We start from the raw sequence: 21,370 nt of genomic DNA on the forward strand, positions 1-21,370 counted from the left end.
GATCATTTTTGTTAATTTTTAATTGATCCTCCATTAACTTTTATTTTAAATTACAGGAATGGTCCTATGATTTCAATTTCTTATGTGGTTTGTCCCTCACCACCACACCACCACCACCACCGTTCACCTACCTAAGAAAAGAACATGAATTTGATATTGTCGAATTACAAATACAAATGAAAATCAAAACAGTCGAGATCTATATGTTGAGTATTACAATCAATTCGTTACAAACCGAGAGAAAAAAACTTCAAGAAGAAGTCGTTATCGGAGCTAATTATAAAAAGGAATTAGATGCAGCCATGAAAAAGATTCAAGGAGCTTCAAAGGTAGCTTCAACTTAATGTGAATCAAATGAAAGGGAAATTATTGTTGTTGAAACAAGTTGGGATTCTTCAAACGAAAGTGCAATTGTTGTTATTCAAGAAGTTCGCCTTTGAGTTTGACTTCTTGTTCTTCAAGCTCTTTGACTAATTTTCGTAATCGTTCAAGTTCGTTTGCGTTGTTCGTCATTTCAATTTCGTACACACACACTCTTTCTCGGCTGTCGGAAATGGAATAGCAATCATGCCAGATAACATATCTTTAATTTCAAGTAAAATGATCTTCAAAATCTGGAGTGTTTGATTGTGCATTGATTAAATTGCAAATTAATTTAACATTATCTGTTTCCTCTTCATCTTTTCTAAAAAGCATAGAAACAATAATCGAATATAGAGTAAAATTGGATACGGATTTAAGAATAGCTTCTGCAATAACACATACAATAATCTGTTTTTTGCCTTCTTCTTTTTTATTCTATCAAGAAGTAGATTAATCGTTTCCTAAGCTCCAATTTCAACATTAGAAGCATGGAACAACATCATTGTCCGTTCAAAGTTAGAAATTAGAAAGAATCCCCTTTTTTTAGTAAAATGAATCGAAAAAAAAAATTCTATAAGTTATCGAATTATCTGTTGACGGAGGACGTTTAACATTGATCTGCTTAACTGTATCAGCTGAAGCAACAACAATGGAACCTAATCTGAAAATCATGTAGGTATTGTGGATATGAAATTACAAGATTGTCACTCATCTATTATACATACATTCTGTGAAAATCTAATTTCAATCAAAATCACACGACTCCATGGTCAACGATTCAAAAATCTATGGAGCTTAAATGAAACACAGTAGAAGAGTTGTTATTTGTAATCTTTTTAGATGATGGATTAACAGATTTTGGGTGTCATTATTAAACTAGAAACATAGAAGTATTGAAGTGGTGGTGGTGATGGTTTGGGACCAACCACAAAATAAATTGAAATCATAGGGATCATTAGTGTAATTTAGAATAAATAGTTACGAGTGATTTGTGAAATACTAACGAAAGTGACTTAATAAACAAGTAAATTATAAGTTTAATGATTTATTGTGAAAAAAAAATAATAATAATAATAATGACCAAATCAAATAGATGATAATAATTGGTTATGATATAGTATATTTTCTAAAAATAATAAATTAATTAATTAATTAAAAAAATTTAAACACCTTCTTATCGCCCTCTTAGACCTTGGAAGATTCAAGTCTTAAAGCAAGATTTTTTTTTTTGGTGTTTTCCTTTGTAAACATTGTCACATCAAAATATTAAAGTTGTTTTTCATTAGTTAGTATGATATGCTAACTTACTTTATATATTATTATGAAAAAAAATAACACACGTTAAAATAATCCGAATTTCTTTTATAGAAATAGATGTATATAATTAATATAGATATAATTACAATTTTTTATTGCTTAAAAATCTGCAAAATAAATTGAAAAAATTTAGGAATACTTTTGTAAACCTTAACAATAATCCTAATCAGCACTCCAGCTGTTACGGAATGACCACGTGGAGCAATTTTATTTGCTCAAAAACTACAACCAACGTGGCACCGCCGTTGACGAAACAATCCAACTACAAACAAGAGATGCTATGATACAAGAAACTCTCAATCGGATCGCTGGGACACACACACACACACACTCGCTCTTTCTCTCGCTCTCGCTCTCTCGCTGTTGTTTATAGTCTGTGTATAAGCCACCGGAGGTCGGATCTCCCGCCGGAGGCTCCGACCTGAGAAAATATCCAGCCGTGGCTCCTCCGTCAGGGCAACAGCAACAGAGCAACAACAGCAACGTTACTCGAAGAAGAACCGCTTCTTCTAATTCGTCTCCGACACGTCCTTCGGCTCCTACTCGGATCATTTACAGAGAAACCCTTGGCACTTCTTCATTCTCTGAATCGGATCTAGACCTACCGTTTTGGCAACGGACCTGGTTTATTGGACTTTTACTGGTGATGGCGCTGTCTTTCTTTGGTCTTGCTGTATTTCTCTTCCTAACCCTAGACTCGGATTACACCTCAACTCCTGTCTACGCTGCCACTTCCGAAGGCGTTGAGGTAATTCATTGATTATACGATTTTTTATTACGAATTTATTTCATGAGATTGTTGGAGCTAATTGATTTCTTTGGAGACTCTAATTCGCTTGATTAAAATCTAATCTCGATTACTAGTTTCAACTTCGAAATTGATTTGAATTGTGTAATATTGCAAGCGAAATTTGATGAAGGTTTCCAGTCGTTCTAACAAATAAGACGCATAAAAGAATGCTGGTGTAAGTCATTTGTTGTGCCGGTTTTTCTTTTTAATCCGGACACCGAGAAGATTTTATCGCTTGTATTTGTGGTAAATCTGTGGATGAACTCCTTTCTATCTTGGAAGAGAAATATCATGACCACTTCTTAAGGTCAAATAGACTACATAACTTCGTTAAATTCCTTGTGAAGCTAAAACTAATATCACCATTAAGGTTGTAATAAATTCCAGGAATTTTAGATTTGAAATGTAAGAATACTGAATGTGTCAGGACATCTTTTTCTTTTCTTGGGTAGGAAGCTATTAAGGTTCGATTTTCTTGCACTTTTAACTAGGGAATGAGAAATTTTATATTTTTTAGTAGCATTTCTATATCAATGTTTAGCTTAACTGATACTTATATCACCTGATATTGCATAAAAGACTGATCTGAATTCTGAGGTATACACTTTTGTTGATTTTTCTTTTCATCAATGTTGATTTATTGAAACTGTATATATGGTAGATTACATATGGATCAGTACTGAAGTTGATGCATGAAAAGACAAGATTCCGACTTCATTCACATGATGTGCCATATGGATCAGGCAGTGGGCAGCAATCCGTTACAGGTTTTCCTAATGTAGATGATGCCAATAGCTACTGGGTATGTTAATGGTGTTTATAATTATAACTTGATATCCATTTCACATGGTTAACAAAATGACATAATTAACTTTTATAAACCAGATTGTTCGGGCTTCACCTGAGACATCAGCAAAACAGGGAGACAGTATAAAAAGTGGAACCATTATTCGAATGCAACACATGAAAACCAGAAGATGGCTCCATAGTCACTTGCATGCTTCACCAATTTCAGGCAATTTAGAGGTTTGTTATTTAAATTTTAATCATTAGAGAAAATGGTTAAGTGGCTAAGTGTAAGTTTTGTGTAGGTGAGTTGTTTTGGGGATGATGGTAATTCAGATACAGGAGATTATTGGAGGTGAGAACTATCTACCATATAATAAGTTTACGAGTTGAAGTGTTGTATAATTAATTGTGATTATATATTATGGGGTTAGGATTGAAATTGAGGGGAGTGGAAAAACTTGGAGACAGGATCAACGAATAAGGCTTCGCCATGTGGACACGGGTGGATATCTACACAGCCATAATAAGAAATACAGCCGCATTGCTGGTGGTCAGCAAGAGGTAGTATATGTTAAAAAAATATTTATAGTGTTATTCTGATTAAGTCCATTCATTAAGTCAAAAAGAATGAGCTGCTGAAGTGGTGTTATGTGTTTTTTCTTTTTGTTTAGGTTTGCGGTGTGAGGGAGAAAAGGGCTGATAATGTTTGGTTGGCAGTGGAGGGGGTGTATCTGCCGGTTTCTGGAAGCAAATGAATTATTAAATCACGATTAAATGTTAGCTTGTAGCTCTCTATCTAGAACTTGCTGTTTTTTAAAAAAAAAAAAAAAAAAAAAAAAAAAAATCATTTTGGTAGATGATATGTACAAGTGAGAATTGGAACACTTGAAGCGAGTCATATACATATAGGATGTTATAATTAGGATGGATGTGTAACAACTTTTGGGGGTTTTGAGATATCTGTTGTTCCACTCTACCCCACGTTTTTACCCTCTTTTTATTTCATTGCAATAAAATGCTATGAGTTTACCCTATGTGTGTTTACTGATAGGTTTAAGAACAGAGCCTATCAAAAAGTTGGTGTCAACATGGTATGGTATGGTACTATGGTACTAAGTCTTGTCATATTAATTAATATTTGGTACATAGTTTTAGCTACCACTTCCATGTAAAGTACGTTAAGGTCATTTTTTTGCAAAGTTAGTTGGAAGTTGTAATTTTATTTGTTATGAGTGTTTGATAAAAATAAATGAAAATTTTTAAAATGTATAAATATGTATAAAAAGATAATTGTTTAAAATAAATGAATATATAAATATAATTTTAAAGGCAATTCTAGAAATTGATTAAAAAAACCTAACAGTTTGTTTTTAAATGTTTTTTCTTATTTAAACTAAAAGCTAAAAATTAATACTTTCACATGAATTTTTTGTTAAAAGTTTAAAGCTAGAATTTCCTAAACTCATTGTCAAACAAACCTTTTGTATCAAAAGTAACAAAAATTGTGATATACCATGATATCAAATTATATGATTATTACCGAACCACCAACAAAAATGTTAGTTATCAAATATATTGATTATCTGTTTTTTAGCTAAGTTGGTAACATAGTGTTGGTTTTATTTGGTACAAATTTGAAAGCCCAATCTAAAAATGTATATTTCTAAAAATTTATTATATCTTTTTTTAATATAATAATAAATAATAAACATATCATATTATGGAAAATTGAAACTCCAAATCATATCATATTATGGAAAATAGAAATATATATATATATATATATATATATATATATATATATATATATATAACAAAGAGAACTTGTAAGGAAAATCACATTACACTCGATTTACATGTAAAATGATATATAATAATTAAATGGAGAGGGGAATTTAGAATGCATAGCAACATTATATGTTTGTAAGCATCGTAACTAGAATCTTACGAGAATTCAAAAAATTCTAAAAATGGTGAATCGTACCATCTAAACAGCTTATGTGGGAGGTCAATCGTGGAATATTAACAATATTTCAGGTGTGTCAGGATTTGAACACTGAATCACCTGAGTGAAATTTCACACAGGAACTACCAAACTCTCATTGTGGGGACAATTCTAAAAATGATAAATGGCACCATGAATTCTAAAAATCCTAAACACCAACTAATTTGAAAGATTAATAAATCCTAATTACTTGAAAACCAAGCAACCAAATAACTCCCATGAAGGAGACTCCGGCTCACCTTGAGACAAATTCCATCATCAATAGAAAAAACTTCCAAAAACGGAAAACAAATCTTATACCATAGCCACTGAGGAATAGATTGAATGCCAACCAAGCTTACGAGCAAGGTTTAAACTTGGATACTGCAACTGGCTTTATCATCATGTTAGCATTTCTCCATGGCACTTGTTTTGACACGACCAACTTGAATCTGAGTGAACATAATCGAAATGTTTCTGGTGGTATGAACCTGCAAAGTGTTAAATTTCATATTGTTTTCCAAGAATATAGCGCTCATAGAATTTTAGTTTCCTTTTTCTATCACCAAAGGATTTAAAAATTTTAGAAGTGGAAAGGATACTGGTGTAGATCTCGTAGAATTTTAGTTTCCTTTTTCTATAACTAAAGGATTTAAAAATTTTGGAAGGGAAATGATACCGGTGTAGATCGATTTTGTAGGTTTAATATGGGGAGTGGTGATCGAAATTGTAGGTCTAGCAGAACCTGTAATTGTAATGCCTAAGACATAGTAGATGCCATTAGATTTTCTCATAATAGCTTCTATCACAATAAAGAGATCTACTGTGATCTTTAACACATCTCCTGCAGACCTAAATACTTGTAACCCTTGTTGTCGAAGACAACTTAAAGTGATGGGATTTCTCTTCTTCTTGGGATTGAAACAAACATCGGTAGTGTTCTAATAGTCTCATCGTACATCTTTAAATTAAAAAAAAAAAAAAAAAAAAAAAAAAAAAAAAAAAAAAATCAAAAAATTTGAACTTGTTATAGTTCGGGCACAATTGCTTTGTATAATTATTATGCTACAACAGATCTCATGCATTCTTAAGCACGTTTAAAACACAAAAAGGACACAATCACATAAGGCTACCTTTTGGATAATCATTTCAACTTGATATCTAAGACAACGATATTTTTAATTTAAGTCACGTGTTACGTGTTTGATTCTATATTTTTTAAGTGTTTAAAAAATGTTTTATTAAGCTACACCCAACTCTCAACCAGAAATTGTATGAAATATGCTTAACAAGAAATATCGTTTGAATTTTGAACAACGGCCAAACACAACAAAAGAAAACTCAATAATTAATATCTAATGAACTTCAACAAGAGTTTTTACTCCAACAATCTAATCATCCCTAAGGGTCTCCTCATACCAAAACTCAAAAACCAAAAAAACAAGAGTATTTTCATCAACCGCCAAATAATTAGTGAGATTTCATGTACTCTTGAACAATGTGAAGCCCTTCACTTTCCTCTCCGTAATCCTGTAAATTTTATATATAAAATTAAATAAAGAAAGAAATAGCACATAAACAAAACCACTTTTGACAAATAAAAAAAAGTACTTACCTTCACAACAAGGCAAGAGCAACCCACAACCTTCCTTGCTTTCCCTTCTGAGTCAATCTTGCACAACTTTAATCCAAAAAAGTATGATGTTAGAGAGATCATAGAAAAACAAGTCAATGAAAGTAAACTGCTATTTCTAATCAATTATGATGAAAAAAGAGACTTACACCAGCCCATTCTCCAAGAGTCTTTGCACTAGGAACAGTGATCAAGCTGACATTATGGTCAGCACAAAGTGCTTTGACCAGCTTTTGATAGTCTGGCTGGTTACAGTCCTCAGCCAATACACAGAGCTGAGCAGCATGCTTCTCAATCACCTTTGCAGCTTCATGAAGTCCACGCACAAGACCTCCATGAGCAAGTGATTTTCTTAGCACAAGTTGCAATGCTGTCATGATGTCCATGGGTTCACCAAGAGCAGCAGGAGCTGGGACCTCAACTGGAACAACGGCCTCTTCACTACAAAAAGTGAAAAAGTGTCCATCAGATTTTGAAAAAGAATGTATGATTGTGTTCATTGGAAATCACAGTGATTACAATACTGCTTATACAACACTTACACTGCTGCCATGTTTGCTGTTGATGGATGTAAGATGTTCAAATCAAACTGTCAAAAAAATGAGGAAAGCATGTCAGGAAGAAGATACATTGTAGTGAAGGTTAACGGATCATCTATTTTCCCTCAAACCTCTTAATATATGTAAAGAAAGCTTTTGATAACATTCATCAGTCACAAGTCACAACAGAAACAAAGTAAAACGAGAGATATTATTCACAGAAGCAAGAACAATACACAAAAAGACATGTATGCTGACAGTGTCCCTTTGGCTTAAAAGTAAATCCGGAAAAGAAATAAATGTTTTCTCGTTGGTGTCCCTAGCAAACGATACGATAAAAGAGAATTTCGTGCATCAGCTTGAGTTTCAATCGCATACATGCACATCAAATCAAAATTTTATGTGTTCGGAAGCTGCATAATGCCAATCACGAAATCAAACAAATCGTACTCGAAGGGGAAAAAAATTCCCTGCTTTCTCAATACGTTTAGATCGGAGAATCAGGTGGACGGATACAAAGATCAAAGCGTTTCCAAATCAGTATTCGGGTAATTCTAAACAAAATCGGAATCTCGGTCGAGAAAAAGCGATAGACTCGCCCACTATATCATACTGAAACAGATAATGCGTGGTTTATACTAACAATTAACAGAAAATCAGCACTATAACGCATTAATCCAACGCCATATTTACCAACAACGAGCAATAGAGATGTAGAGATCGAGAGTGGGGTGAATACCTGATGCTGCCTCAAAATCAAAGAAATGCACGAAACGGTAAGCTCTGCCCGCAGACTTTGAGAGATTATAAAGGGTGCGGAATCTAAAACCCTAGTTCTATCTAAACTTCATTCATTTTAACTTTTAGCCCTTCTACTTTGTATTGTACAGAGTATCCCCCTATATCTTGGATATTTTTTAAAATCAGCCGTGCATGAGCTTGGTTTAGGTGCTTAATAGTTAATACTCTTTATGCATGTTGGACTTTTTCTTTTTGCTTGCTATGTCGAATCCCTTACATGGATAAAAATGCAGCATAACATGTGTTTTATAATTGCTTTGAATTTTATGCACATTAAATCCATTGAATTCAAAAGATTGTATAGTATAATCAATTATATGTTTGCTAGCATCAATAATAAAATAAAACAACCATGAATGTTATGAAACATTAAAACTCATCAAAATCTTTACGTTTCAAAGTCCTCGACTGCTTTTTGAGAGATTATAAGGTTCTTGTATGTATGTTCATAGAGTATTTAAGTAGTGATAAGGTGTTGGAGATTAAAAAAATGTATTGCCTAAAATTTGAGCTAAACCATTATCGTTTTTTCTTTTTCTTCATTGTCTGTGACAATTTAATTCCAAAAAAAGAAAAAATCATACAATAATATAAATAGATACATAAAAAATGAATCATAGAAATTTGGAGGCTCTTGGATATCGTCCATACTGTCTCACCTACTAATATAATCTTCCCTAAAATATCACAAGTGTAGAACACTTATTATTTGAGAATCTCATTATACATAGACGTTGGATCTTAATATTATGAAAGTAAATATTTTGTTAAATGTTATATGTAACAAATAACCAAATAAAAAAAAAAAACTAGATATAACTCTTGAAAAAATCAAAATTTCAAGAACATTCCATATCTAGTCTCAAACATCGTTTTTCTCTATTTTTTTTTTTTTAACTTCAATAATTCCGTATATATTTGTTTTTCATTTATTTTAATGGTAGTGTCTCTCCTATCTTCCTTATAATTGTCAACATGAGTCTACATATAATCAAATATTATGTGGAAATTCTGTACCACGGTAAAAGTTTTATGATTTTGACCAACATCGAGAAATACATTATGAATTAAAAAACTGTCAATAATTAAAAATAACATTTTTTGTGATTTTGCAACTCATTAATTTCATGAAATTAATGAATTTTGCTTTTAATTTATAAAACCAGTTTTGTCACAAAAATTATCTTTACTAATTTGCGACGGCTTACATTTTGGGTATTTATATTTACAGTGAATAACTTTAAGCTTTTATAGTCGAGTAAAATAAGATATTTAATCATTTTAAAACAACATTAATTTTGTGCTAATATGAATTTAAGAACATATATTTGATTATGTGCTGCCTTTTCTCTCTCTTTTCGTACACCATATAGTCGTCATCAGGACAGGGAAAGGTTCCTCGCTGCAGCGTTCACCCAATAAGTAAACCCAAAATTCCCCTTCCCATTTCCAATTCGAAACCCTAATTCTAGACTCTCCTCATTGTTAGATCTGCATCGCAAGGTTTGCATTCTTCTTAGTAATTTCTCTTTAGCAATACTTCTTTATCCCACTTCAATTTTATATTTGTTGAATTGTATCATGCTGATGATGTCTGTCGCCTGTGTATATTACAGATCTGGGTCGACTCGCAAAGGGGTTTCATATAATTCCATGTTTATTCACGAAATCTCGTTGAAAATTTAACATTTTTGTTATGAGAAATGTCGCTTTTGTCAAAAAGCGATTCTATTCTGATTCGGGAGGTGTGGAATGACAATCTCGAAGAAGAATTCGCATTGATCCGAGGCCTCGTTGATGATTTCCCTTACATTGCAATGGACACCGAATTTCCTGGGATTGTTCTTCGTCCTGTCGGTAATTTCAAAAACAGTAACGATTATCATTACCAGACGCTAAAAGATAACGTCGACATGCTCAAATTGATCCAATTAGGGTTAACATTCTCTGACGATCAAGGAAACCTACCAACATGCGGAACAGATAAATATTGCATCTGGCAATTCAATTTCCGGGAATTCAATGTGAACGACGATGTTTTTGCAAATGATTCCGTTGAGCTTTTGAGACAGAGTGGTATTGATTTCAAGAAAAACAACGAAAATGGAATTGATGCACAGAGATTTGGTGAGCTATTGATGTCATCAGGGATTGTCTTGAATGATAGTGTGTATTGGGTTACTTTCCATAGTGGATATGATTTTGGGTATTTGTTGAAGGTGCTGACTTGCCAGAATCTACCCGATACACAATCTGGATTCTTTAGTTTGATTGATATGTATTTCCCCACCATTTTTGACATTAAGCATTTGATGAAGTTCTGCAATAGTCTTCATGGTGGGTTGAACAAGCTGGCTGAACTGTTGGAAGTTGAAAGAATTGGTGTTTGTCATCAAGCTGGTTCAGATAGTTTGCTTACTGCTTGTACTTTCAGAAAGTTGAAAGACAACTTCTTTAGTGGTTCTTTGGAGAAATATGCTGGTGTCTTGTATGGTTTAGGTGTTGAGAATTGACAACAATGCTTTCGTTGTTGGAAGATAGTAGAAAAAATAAAAAAAAAATAAAAATTTTATGAAAGCTATATGTGTGTTGTAAATGCACCACAGTTTGTACACATCTTGAGAGAAAAAAAAAAAGGTTATTTTTTGATCTACACGATCTTCTCTTACGTTAACAATGGTTTCCATTTTCAATGAAATAGATTCTTGAAGGTATACAATATCTATTGTCATTTGTATGCAGGTCTGATTCCATGGTGAAGCATCATTGATTGGTTGCCAATGCCATGCTCTTGCTGATCATTGATCATGTCACGGGTATGTATCTGGTTGTTTGATTATTTCAGATCTTTTTCCAGATTCATGAATGTAGTAGTATTCTAACTTCTAAGTGTAATCAATAATTTGTTATGGTATCATCATGTTTCAATCAGGAAGATGTTATCATATTCCTTTAAATTTAGTGATGCCATGCCAGATATAGCTCAGGCATTGTTTTCTTTCCCTCATCAAGTGCTTACTCGATAAATGTGTTTAAAAAATTACTATGAATCTGGTAAATGGAATGAAAAAAATAAGATGTGGGTATACTTATAAAAAGTTAGGATATATATATGTATGTGTGTGTGTGTTGTTTCTTTTTGCTTAAGCCCTTTTAAATGTGGTACTTGCTACAATGTGTGTGAGTTTGTTGTGAGCCTTGTGAAACATGTGTCACATGGGGGATGATAATTACTTTTTCATGATATTGATATGGACCTAATCCTCCGCTTGATGTATATGTGTTGTTTCTTTTTACTTAATAGGAACATGACTTAAACAAGTCTTGTATGGGTAAGATGATTGAATGAGTAATGATGTATGTATGGATTAAGTGTTGTATACATAAGATTTGTTTCTTTTCTAGAGTGAATAAACCCTTTGAATAAAACTGAGACATCTAACTTTCCAAAAGAACAAATTTCAAAATATTTATCGATTTTAATAATATTAATGATTTTAACATTAGAGGAGTTGAGAGGAAATAAGGAGAAGGGAAAATATGTGTATGTTTCTAATTTATTTGATGAATTGGTATTGGCTTTTGTCATATTCAACCCTTCTATTTGATTCAAATTTTGGAGCAACAGATGACATGAGTGCAATGTTTGGTGCCGAAGAGGGATGATCCAAGCTTGTTGTGACTCACAAACATTGATGATGTGAAGAAGTTGCAAAGTTGCAGCAGCTGTTATGAATTATGATGATTTTAATTTGGTGTAACTAGAATTGATACTAATGATTTTGAGATTAAATTTAATTATTAATCATGTTTTGATTTTATATAATTGAATTTATGTCGTTATGTACAATAATCCATAAATAAGCAGTAATTTCTTCTTTAACGGATAGAGGGTTAATTATGTCATACATTCTATGCTCTGATGTGATTGATTGTGTAACACAGTCCCTTGGTTTGATAATATACATTTCAATTTGTGTAACTAACTCTATTTAATTCTTGTATTTTTTTTTTCTTTCCGCTACATTTCATTTTGTGTGACTAGCACAATCTCTTGCTTGATTGCATTTGCTTCATTAAAAACAGCCCACCACCCAGCCTTGTGTAATGTTTAAGTCTAACTTTTCGATTAAAAATATGCACAAGAATTGCCCTAAAAAACTAGTCAGATATCATATATCATACACCATGTAGAGCCAAGCAATACAGTGAGAAATAATAATAACAATAATATGTTCATTTAGCTACACAGTAAATCCATATGATTTATGCAGTAGTAATTTCAGAAAGAAACCACAAGTTAAGAATCCAAGGATAGATGAGTATTTTGAATCTCATTCCCACCACCACTACATACCAGACCTCCAATAAAACTGGACAATTCCTCCTAAGTTAGCATAATATATATAAACCATCACCTTTTGCGTTTAAGGCTCTTCAAATTCTTAAAAATATAGCTAATAACCTCCTTCAATGTAGCTTTCCTATTGTCTTTAAAGTTCCAAAGCTCATTCACAACATATCTCCCACTGGGGTTATACTCATTCATCTCCTTGAACGCCCCAACCACTGCATCAAACACCCCATCCCCCCATTCTGCCTTGAGATTCTTCAACAACTCATCCTCTTCATTTATCACTTCCTGCATCATCATCACCATCATAAATTAATTAATAACAACATTCATGATTCATCCCTAAATTTAAGACTATAAACATAAGCACAGCATACCTTATGATTATCAGCATCTACTTTAACCATTTTCATGGGATGCCACTCTGGATTTTTAAGCTTATCCTGCCACAAAGAGCATAACTCAGACGCCTTGATTTGAGCTTCTTCATTATCAAACCTCTCTTTGCAGGCATCATGGAATGCCTTCATATCAATTTCTCCCATCCTTTTCACACCAATATTTGTTCTCCCACTCAGCATATCCTGCAATCCCTGAAAACCCCAAAACCAATAACAACTAATTCATATACCTATTCAAAAACATTAATGGAATTCATTCAGTAGAAATATTACTTTAATCAACACTTTGCGAGCTTCTTGCAGCTCATCATTACTCTGGCGTTCCTTCACCACAAGTGTTTGATTCAAATTCTCCATGTTCTCCATTTCTTCCATTTTTGTTTCCAGCTCATTGTTCATCTCCTTAATCTTCTCCTGAACAGCAGCATCATCTTCATCTCCTAAATGCTTCATAACCTGCAACTTCCCTTTCAATTCTTCAATTTCCATCTCCAATTTCTGTTTAGCATCCAGCTGTCTTTCCAACTCAAGCACTTTCTTCAGAGCCTCCTCTTTCTCTCTCTGCAATTTCCAATTCAACTCAACAAAACTTGTTATAAACAAACACATATAATAACAATTTCTTACAGATTTACCTTTTGCTCTTCAACCAGTCTTAACACACTCTCATCAGCTTTCTTTTGCTCAATGGAAGCCATGTGCAGAGAGTTGTTTTGCACGTCATTCTGAATTTACAAAAAGGATGTCAACCACAAAATATAATGATGTTTAAGATGATATGTTAAGGAATACAATCACCTTTTTTTTCTCTTCATCCAGCTTTTGTTTCTCCCTTTCTGTTAGAGCTTCCCTCTTGTTAAGCTCTTTACTCCATGAATCAAGCTTTTTCCTCCTTTTCTCCAAGTCAGCATTCAACATTTCTTGTTCATCCAACACTCTTTTCACATGCTCACGTGCAAGGCGCTGCATCTTTCTTGTCTCTGGGTAGGGACAAGATTGTCATCTTAGCATAAAACTTAACATAATCTTAGAAAATAGAAAAAAAGGAGTAAAGAACCTTCATAGAAAGCTGAATGAAGGCTGTCTTTTTCTTCAAGCATTCTACTCAAAGACATTGTTTTTTGGTTGTATTTAATCTGCAAGTCATCGAGATTTTCATTCCTCGTGTCAATTTCACTGGTTAATTCCACAACTGCCTTGTTTCTTGTCTGCATAGCTTCTTGAACAAGGTCTGATATGGTTTTGAGTTCACGATTCTTGCGTAGGAAATCTCCAATTGCCCCTTGTGACTCAAAGTCATTTGCACGTGCAAGCCATGCATAAATACTTGAACCAGAGGATTTATCAGAAGCAACCCACTCTCTCTTGCTATGGTGATTAGCCTCAAAAGATTTCTCAAACTCCATAGCATTTTTAAACCCTGTCCAATCATTGTTGAATCTGACTAAGGCTTGAGCAGTTGTCTTTTCCTCATCCCAAGATATCTCAACCACTTCAGGTTTGTATTTTGAGAACCTCTTCATCCAGTATTCAGTGCTTTCAATAGCTTCCTCATTCTCGGGATCTTTGACTATATTCACAACTATCCCAGTCCATGGCCAGCAAAACAAATCATTTTCTTCTGAAACAGGAGCAACAGGTTTGGGCTCAGCCACTTTTGGTGGTTGTTCAGACTCATGGGCCAGATCATGCTCCAAGTAGATTGCTAAAGCAAGATGATTCGCCTTCTGTTTTGCACTTCTGTTAGAAGACCCTTTGCCTACCCCTGAAGCATGTTGATGCAGGTCTTTGTACTTGAAGTTTTGCTTCTTTTTTCCCGCACAGAAAGGACACCTCAGTATACCATTCGGGTATTTAACCTTTAAGGTTCCATCTCTAAGTTGCTCTAAGGGTTTGTCTTTGTACTCTGCAATCTCTGACTCACTGAAGTCAGATTCTTCTCCAGAGCTGTGATCCATCTACCTTGGAAACAAAGACAGAATACAACTTGATAAGATCTTTTGAGACATTTAAAAGAAGCATTGAACAGAATAAGGAAATGTAAGTTTTAGATATAAGAACACTCATATACTGCATATCCTAAACACATTCTTACTAAGTAGTAAGATTACATATTGAAGCATAACAGCATCCTCGCTATGGTTAGAAGAGGAAAAAGCTAAGGTAGCTTTATTTTCTTTGCTAAATTAGTACGACTACCGATACGTAGAATCAAAACCTTCCTATAACGAAAATAAAACCCTAAATTACCAGGCCAGACAAAAATGCACGAAGAATAGAAGAGATTAAGTTGTAATCCACAGGTTGGAGAAGACATAACATCAATAATCATCGAGAAACACCTGATCTTTCAGTGGTTAAAGAATTAAAAAGAAAACTACGAGAAAACGAAATGTACCACTCGAGAATACTCGGTAAGCGGAAACACCTGCGTCCGTCAACCAGTGGAGTGAGAGAAACACCGTAAAGCGATCGGTGAAGATGAAGAAAAACCCTAAAGGATCGTACGGAAGAAATTCCTTTCGCTTTTGTGCGTGTGTGTGTATGCGTGTGACTTTGGGGAGACGATGTGCAGACTGGAGATACTAGGCTCGATAGAGTGACATGTAGGAGCGAGAAAATGCTCGCAGGTGGATCACATAACTCACATCTCACAGTAAACATTGGGCTGTTTAATTGTATTCGAGGCCCATGCACCAAATATCTATTGGATTGGATACTTGAGACCCAATGAAGAATCAAGTTTCATGAGCCAGTTACTATTGGTAGGACATATTATTGGTAGGACATATGATAACACCATTCATGATAAGTGATTAATGTTGAGGAAAGATACATTTAATAAAGGTATGAAAACTTCAACTTATATGAAAATGGTATAGAAAAGGAGAAGGCATGAGCTGAGAAAAGAATCCGAGGGAGACGTGACACCTTGTAGTGACTCAATTGAGGATTTTATTTTTATGTGTCTGTTGAATCAAAGATAATATTATTGGATAGAGTATGATATTGGGATATACTGAACATATGAAATGGTATGTATTAAAAAAAAAAAAGACAAATTAATTTTAGTTATGGCATATGGCTAGCAATATAATAAAATTTAAGGTGACGAGGATGGTTTCGTATATAACATTGTTGACAGTAGTCAAATCATGATAATGTATGATTATGTGATCATGATGAAGAAGTTGATCTATCCTTTTATAACGTGTTTGTATGTTTACAACAATATTGAGGATGTAATATTGTTTAGAGGATGAAGTCGGTTTGGTTATGGTGATGACTTCTATAAAATAAGCATGTGTGTTAAGGTGTTGAAATACATGTAAAGATTATTATTGTGGGTTGCTCCATTGAAAGAATCGGTTAACCTAATATGTTAAAGTGATTGAAGGTTTGTTGTGAGTGATCTTTAATGGTACCAATTTTTTTTTGATGATGTGTTTTAGTCATGGAAATGTCATGTTTAAATTGGTGTCAAATTCTTGGAATTAGAGACCATCGATCTAAAGGCATGATTATGATGTTTTTTTGTTGAGAAAGTCTAATCCAAGGATGTTATAATGAGGATATGATGATTTTGGATAGAACTTTTAAGGAATATTTTCTTACTATCATATATATTAGACACAATGACATCATATTAGTGCTGAAAACCGGAATATAAAGTTCACCAGACCTTTCGGGAAGAGTAATGATAAGTGCTTAGAGTTGTTGGGTGATGCTTTGTGTTTTAAAGTATGGATTTTGCTCAATGATGTATACCACTATAGGATATCGGTAACGTGATATTTAAGTATTATATGTGCAGGATAATTTTTGATGAGAGGGTTAAAATATAGGAACATATGGAAAATGTAGCGAGGTTGTGTGTCCCATGTGATGTAGTTTGGTGATATCATCGTGGATACAAAAATGAGTAATATTCATATTAAAGACTTACCTTTATAATAATCAATATAAAGGAGTTATAATATGTGTTAGTTCATTTGATGAATGATGGATGGAGACGATGGATTTCAAGAACGGCTAAGGATAATTACTAGTTCGTTTTATGATGGAATGAGATAGAGATAAGTTATAAAAGCAGAAAACCGGACCGATGCCAAAATAGGTGTAACCAAAAAATACTTAAAAGGTCCAGGTATTGGGGTCTAAAAATTATTCTTATCCAGGTTCCGGATATTCCGAGTATGGGTCCGGGTATTCCGAATTTGTAAAAAGACCGGAAAAGGGTTTAATGGACCGAAACCGGTTTAGTTGACCAAGGAACTGGAAATTGCTGGTGTAACATCCATGGAATTTCAAAAAAATTTAAAACTTTTACATAAAATCAAAAACCATCATTTATTACATATTGTTTTCAAAATAGGTTTCACATCATAGTTTTTCCCGTAAATCATGACACGAATACGAGGAGGTGCACGATTAAGCCTTCGTCTTTCTGCAATCATCTAAAGTACCTGAAACATAACCAAAAACTGTAAGCCCATAGCTTAGTGAGTCTTCCCCAAAATATCATCACATAACATAACAGACAAAATCAAGCATGAATGAGCCTTTAGCATGACTGGACCGCTCCCGAGCCTTCGGCATGACTGGACCGCCTCACAGGGCCTACAGCCTATCCGGACAGCTCACCGGGCGTTCGGACTAACTGGACCGCCTCGCATGCCTTCAGTCTACCCAGACTGCCCTGTGTATTTTGACCTACAACACAAAGTAGGACCGCCTCAACCCACCCACACACACATGTCGATATATATATATATATATATATATATATATATATATATATATATATATATATATCATAACCACATAATCAATTAACAAGCAAGCAAAGATCATACAGATCAATAAGCATAGCATCATCCTGTCTATCAGAATATAGATCTAACAGATCATAACAGCATAGCAACATCCTATCTACCAGGATAACCATCCAAAAAGGGTTGGCATTGGTGCCTTCGACCCAAAAGTACAGTGAGAGAAACTCACTTCACAAGTAGTGCTGAACCGGTAAAAATCCAACTCCAAAACTCAGCTTCGGACTCAAAAGCCTACAACCACCATATGACCAATTCTATCAAAACCCCGAAATAGCTAAAATGCTCTCAAAGTTAAACTTGGTCAACCATTGCCAAAGTCAAAGTCAATAGTCGAGGTCAACAGTCCATGTTGACCCAACTCGTCGAGTGCACATACCAACTCGTCGAGTTACTACAATACTTAGAAAAATGGGGAAAGCCCACGCCAACTCGTCGAGTTATCAGGACAATTCGCCGAGTTCCTACACTATCCAAAAAAGCGGGAAAACCCAAGCCAACTCACCGAGTTATCAGGACAACTCGTTAAGTTTTTCCAACTTAACTCATTCAGTCCTTTTTCACCCATCCTAATGATGAGTTTTGAGCAATACATCAATCATATGGTGCACATGCAAACCCTAAAGCTTTGGATCTAGGTTTATCTATTGTACATGTAAATTACCCAAACCTTACAAACCCTAGATCTAGCATACATAATCCAAAAATATCAAATAAAATAATTTTAGATGATTACCTTGATTGTAGATTGAAGATCTTTAGCTTATGAGAACCTAGTACCTTAAATGTGATGCCTCTAATGGATCACAAACACCAAAGCAAGTTGGATGATCTTGGAGAGAGAGTATGAGAGGCTCAAAATCGGCTCTAAGACTTCTTAGGGTTTATGATTGCGAGATCATTTATCATCTAGGGAAGGCCAATATGGTGGCCGATGCTCTCAGCCGCAAGTCGGTCACGACTTCAATTCGTGGTATATGCTTGAGGATGTGTAACGTCCCAAATTTCAAGTCCAAAAAATTTCAGTTTTAATATAACGATTTGGAAAACATTTATTAGAAAACATCATCAAGTCATATCATTTGTAAACCATAATCTTGTGTCTGAAAATCATATCATAAAAGTAGTAACATTGTCAGAGTACAATCCCAAGAAAGCTCGTAATGCGGAAATCCAATGTGTGTGTATGATGTGCAGCTACCACGCCGGCTCTTTCCCCTTCGTTGAAGAGGTACCTTAAACAAAACTGAAAATTGTAAGCATAAAGCTTAGTGAGTTCCCCCATCGTACCACATACCATACAATCATATATCATACATACTGTCGGGCAATTATAGGGTGCCCGACCTACCTGGTACGACCATTCTGGGGTGCCGACTTACCCGTGTCAAGCCATTCTGGGGTGCTGACCTACCCGTGTCAAGCCATTCCGGGGTGTTGACCTACCCGTCGGTCCTAACAATCGAACCTCGGGGACTATTACCCTCCTACTACCACTATCACATATAACATATCATGCCAGCATATAAACATATTATAACATATTGTCAGGCATATATGGGGTGCCCGACCTACCCTTCGGTCCTAACAACCGAACTTGGGGAGTATTTCCCTTCCTACTACCACTATCACATATAACATATCATGCCAGCGTATAACATATCAGGTAGTAGCAAACCTAGATGAATATCACAAAGACAATCATATAACATACAACTCCTACTGGTGGTCCGACATTGTGGGCGTAGATCCACTGTTACTGGAAGGTAACTCACCTCGTATGAATGAATGTTATCAATCCGAGTGAGAAGTCTCTGCCTGCTGCTCTGATGATTATTCGGCTATAATTCCCATAAAGACACTTAGTCAGAAGCTGATAACTACCCTTAGGGTAAAATAACTATTTTACCCATGGCCAAAGTCAATATCCTGGTCAAAGTCAACTTCTAATTGACCTGACTCGCCGAGTTGGGCCGCCAACTCATCGAGTCCCTATTCTTTCATCTGACCCCCTCCCGACTCTACTCGTCGAGTTTAGCAAAGACTCGACGAGTTCTCCTTCTATAATATCATCGAGTGAACCTTCATCCGACCCGCCGAGTTGTATGAACAACTCGTCGAGTCCATCTTCAAAGGGTTGGGAGATTGCCTTGGACTCACCGATTATGTTCATACACTCGCCGAGTCCTATGATTCTCAGGTCCATTGCTAAGTCTAATATGTTGAGTCACTCCCGTGGACCACTCTAAGACCCTTCTAACACTCAACTGGGTTCCTTTGAACCTCAACAACCTAAGGACTCAAGCCCTGGACTCGCCGAGTTCCAAGAACAACTCGACGATTCGGCGTTGTCCAAGTCTTATATCTCGATTTCTGATGTACAACATTCATCCAAAAGACATATCTGGGCTTCTAATGCTGATCTAGCACATAAAGTTATGAACTTTATGTGCATGCATGGGAGTATAAGGTTAATGGACCCAAAAATGAGTTCTAAAGGTGCATGTGACTCTCAATGGCTACAAGGTTGGCCACTTTAGGCCATGTAGTCCCCTAAGGACCCTGGATCTGGAGTCTTAGCCCCCAACCATGATTGCACTCATGATTGGTCACCAAAATGGTTCCAAAAAGCCCTAATTGACTCCAAAAAGGGATCTAGAACATGAATGAACAAGGTATAAGCTTTATACCTCTAAGGAACTGTGGATGCTGCACAAACTCAAAATCTTCTGGTTTCCTTTTGGCTCCTCAAGCTTTTCCTTATTTCTTGTGATCACAAACCACCAAAATCACCAAAAAGGGCCTTAGATCTCACAAAACGATTAGGGTTTCAGTATGAGGTGTTCTGGGAGCATAAGGGACGATGGAGCCTGCATTAAGACGTTTAAATAGGGTGAAATCCCTCAGATTTAGGGTTTTTCCCAAACAGCTCCTACTATTCGAGTCAGTTTGCCGACTCGTCGAGTAGGTCATTAAACTCTCGTGTCCAAAGTCGATTCTATTTGACGAGTTGGACCTTCAACTCGCCGAGTCCCATGCCAAAATGTTATAATTACTTGAATGAAAATATGTACCAGGAACTGGGTGCTACAGGATGACAGTGATTACTCCGTTGTTGGAATGGATTGAGGAGGCAAGGTTGAGGCTATAAAGGAAAAGCATCGGAAGTGTGAGCGGATTATGGGTCAGGCGGCTTCCTTCAATTATGATAGTTACAGACTGTTGACTTTGTATTGGAGGGTCTGGGTTCCGTATTGGGGTGGGTGCACCAAGTTCTGATGGAGGAGGCTCACAAGTCGAGATTCTATATTCATCTCGGGGGACGAAGATGTATAGGGATCTTCATCGTGATTATTGGTGTCCCTGCATGAAGAAGGATATATCATGGTTTGTGGAGCGGTGCTTGACTTGCAGGATAGTCAAGGTCGAGCATCAGCGACCTCACGGCAAGATGCAACCATTGGAGATTCCCATATGGAAATGGGAAGACATCGCCATGGATTTTATCACAAAGCTTCCTAGGACTGCATACGTAGTGGATTCTATTTGGTTCATCGTGGATTAACT

The 21,370-nt window shown here is 35.3% G+C and overlaps 3 protein-coding genes and 1 pseudogene across 7 annotated transcripts; 2 read left to right on the forward strand and 2 right to left on the reverse strand.

Moving 5' to 3' along the window:
- The first annotated feature begins 1,982 nt into the window (after positions 1-1,982).
- LOC145029623 (stromal cell-derived factor 2-like protein) lies at positions 1,983-4,235 on the forward strand. Its single transcript, XM_078978120.1, has 6 exons — positions 1,983-2,428; positions 3,132-3,272; positions 3,356-3,496; positions 3,562-3,611; positions 3,691-3,820; positions 3,931-4,235. The coding sequence occupies exons 1-6, from the start codon at positions 2,327-2,329 to the stop codon at positions 4,012-4,014; spliced, it is 648 nt and encodes a 215-aa protein (XP_078834246.1). The 5' UTR covers positions 1,983-2,326; the 3' UTR covers positions 4,015-4,235.
- A 2,267-nt stretch (positions 4,236-6,502) lies between these two features.
- Positions 6,503-8,247, reverse strand: LOC145029632 (small ribosomal subunit protein eS12-like). Its single transcript, XM_078978126.1, has 5 exons — positions 8,155-8,247; positions 7,419-7,465; positions 7,026-7,317; positions 6,859-6,924; positions 6,503-6,773 (listed from the first exon to the last, which is right to left on the reverse strand). Exons 2-5 carry the CDS (start codon positions 7,427-7,429, stop codon positions 6,714-6,716), a joined length of 429 nt encoding a protein of 142 aa, XP_078834252.1. The 5' UTR covers positions 7,430-7,465; positions 8,155-8,247; the 3' UTR covers positions 6,503-6,713.
- Positions 8,248-9,564: 1,317 nt separating this feature from the next.
- Positions 9,565-12,099, forward strand: LOC145029636 (putative CCR4-associated factor 1 homolog 6 pseudogene; annotated as a pseudogene). Of its 3 annotated transcripts, XR_013676567.1 has the most exons (4): positions 9,565-9,719; positions 9,833-10,853; positions 10,959-11,032; positions 11,845-12,099. The product of XR_013676567.1 is annotated as a putative CCR4-associated factor 1 homolog 6 pseudogene, transcript variant X2 (transcript). The 3 variants fall into 3 exon arrangements; XR_013676566.1 differs by having other exon boundaries at positions 9,833-11,032; XR_013676568.1 differs by having other exon boundaries at positions 9,833-12,099.
- Positions 12,100-12,432: 333 nt separating this feature from the next.
- Positions 12,433-15,565, reverse strand: LOC145029645 (factor of DNA methylation 1-like). 2 transcript variants are annotated; one of them, XM_078978145.1, is made up of 7 exons: positions 15,370-15,565; positions 14,029-14,933; positions 13,770-13,951; positions 13,607-13,696; positions 13,245-13,532; positions 12,948-13,163; positions 12,433-12,858 (listed from the first exon to the last, which is right to left on the reverse strand). In XM_078978145.1, the coding sequence occupies exons 2-7, from the start codon at positions 14,927-14,929 to the stop codon at positions 12,631-12,633; spliced, it is 1,905 nt and encodes a 634-aa protein (XP_078834271.1). In that variant the 5' UTR covers positions 14,930-14,933; positions 15,370-15,565; the 3' UTR covers positions 12,433-12,630. The 2 variants fall into 2 exon arrangements, with proteins under 2 accessions (XP_078834271.1, XP_078834267.1); XM_078978141.1 differs by having other exon boundaries at positions 14,029-14,929; positions 15,370-15,564.
- Positions 15,566-21,370: the final 5,805 nt, after the last annotated feature.

The sequence above is a fragment of the Lactuca saligna genome, chromosome 1 (assembly GCF_052625555.1).
Source record: "Lactuca saligna cultivar CGN05327 chromosome 1, ASM5262555v1, whole genome shotgun sequence".
NCBI classification, from domain to species: domain Eukaryota; kingdom Viridiplantae; phylum Streptophyta; class Magnoliopsida; order Asterales; family Asteraceae; genus Lactuca; species Lactuca saligna.

What these genes read in the sequence shown, in the direction of transcription:
- LOC145029623 (XM_078978120.1), top strand. Translation starts at nt 2,327, where the DNA reads ATGGCGCTGTCTTTCTTTGGTCTTGCTGTATTTCTCTTCCTAACCCTA. An exon ending in CCACTTCCGAAGGCGTTGAG is followed by an intron (nt 2,429 to 3,131) that starts GTAATTCATTGA and finishes TATATATGGTAG; the next exon opens with ATTACATATGGATCAGTACT. An exon ending in GATACAGGAGATTATTGGAG is followed by an intron (nt 3,612 to 3,690) that starts GTGAGAACTATC and finishes TTATGGGGTTAG; the next exon opens with GATTGAAATTGAGGGGAGTG.
- LOC145029632 (XM_078978126.1), bottom strand. An exon ending in CTCTTGGAGAATGGGCTGGT is followed by an intron (nt 6,925 to 7,025) that starts GTAAGTCTCTTT and finishes TTTGGATTAAAG; the next exon opens with TTGTGCAAGATTGACTCAGA. An exon ending in GCTCTTGCCTTGTTGTGAAG is followed by an intron (nt 6,774 to 6,858) that starts GTAAGTACTTTT and finishes TAAAATTTACAG; the next exon opens with GATTACGGAGAGGAAAGTGA.
- LOC145029645 (XM_078978145.1), bottom strand. Translation starts at nt 14,929, where the DNA reads ATGGATCACAGCTCTGGAGAAGAATCTGACTTCAGTGAGTCAGAGATT. An exon ending in TCATTCAGCTTTCTATGAAG is followed by an intron (nt 13,952 to 14,028) that starts GTTCTTTACTCC and finishes GTCCCTACCCAG; the next exon opens with AGACAAGAAAGATGCAGCGC. An exon ending in TGGATGAAGAGAAAAAAAAG is followed by an intron (nt 13,697 to 13,769) that starts GTGATTGTATTC and finishes TTGTAAATTCAG; the next exon opens with AATGACGTGCAAAACAACTC.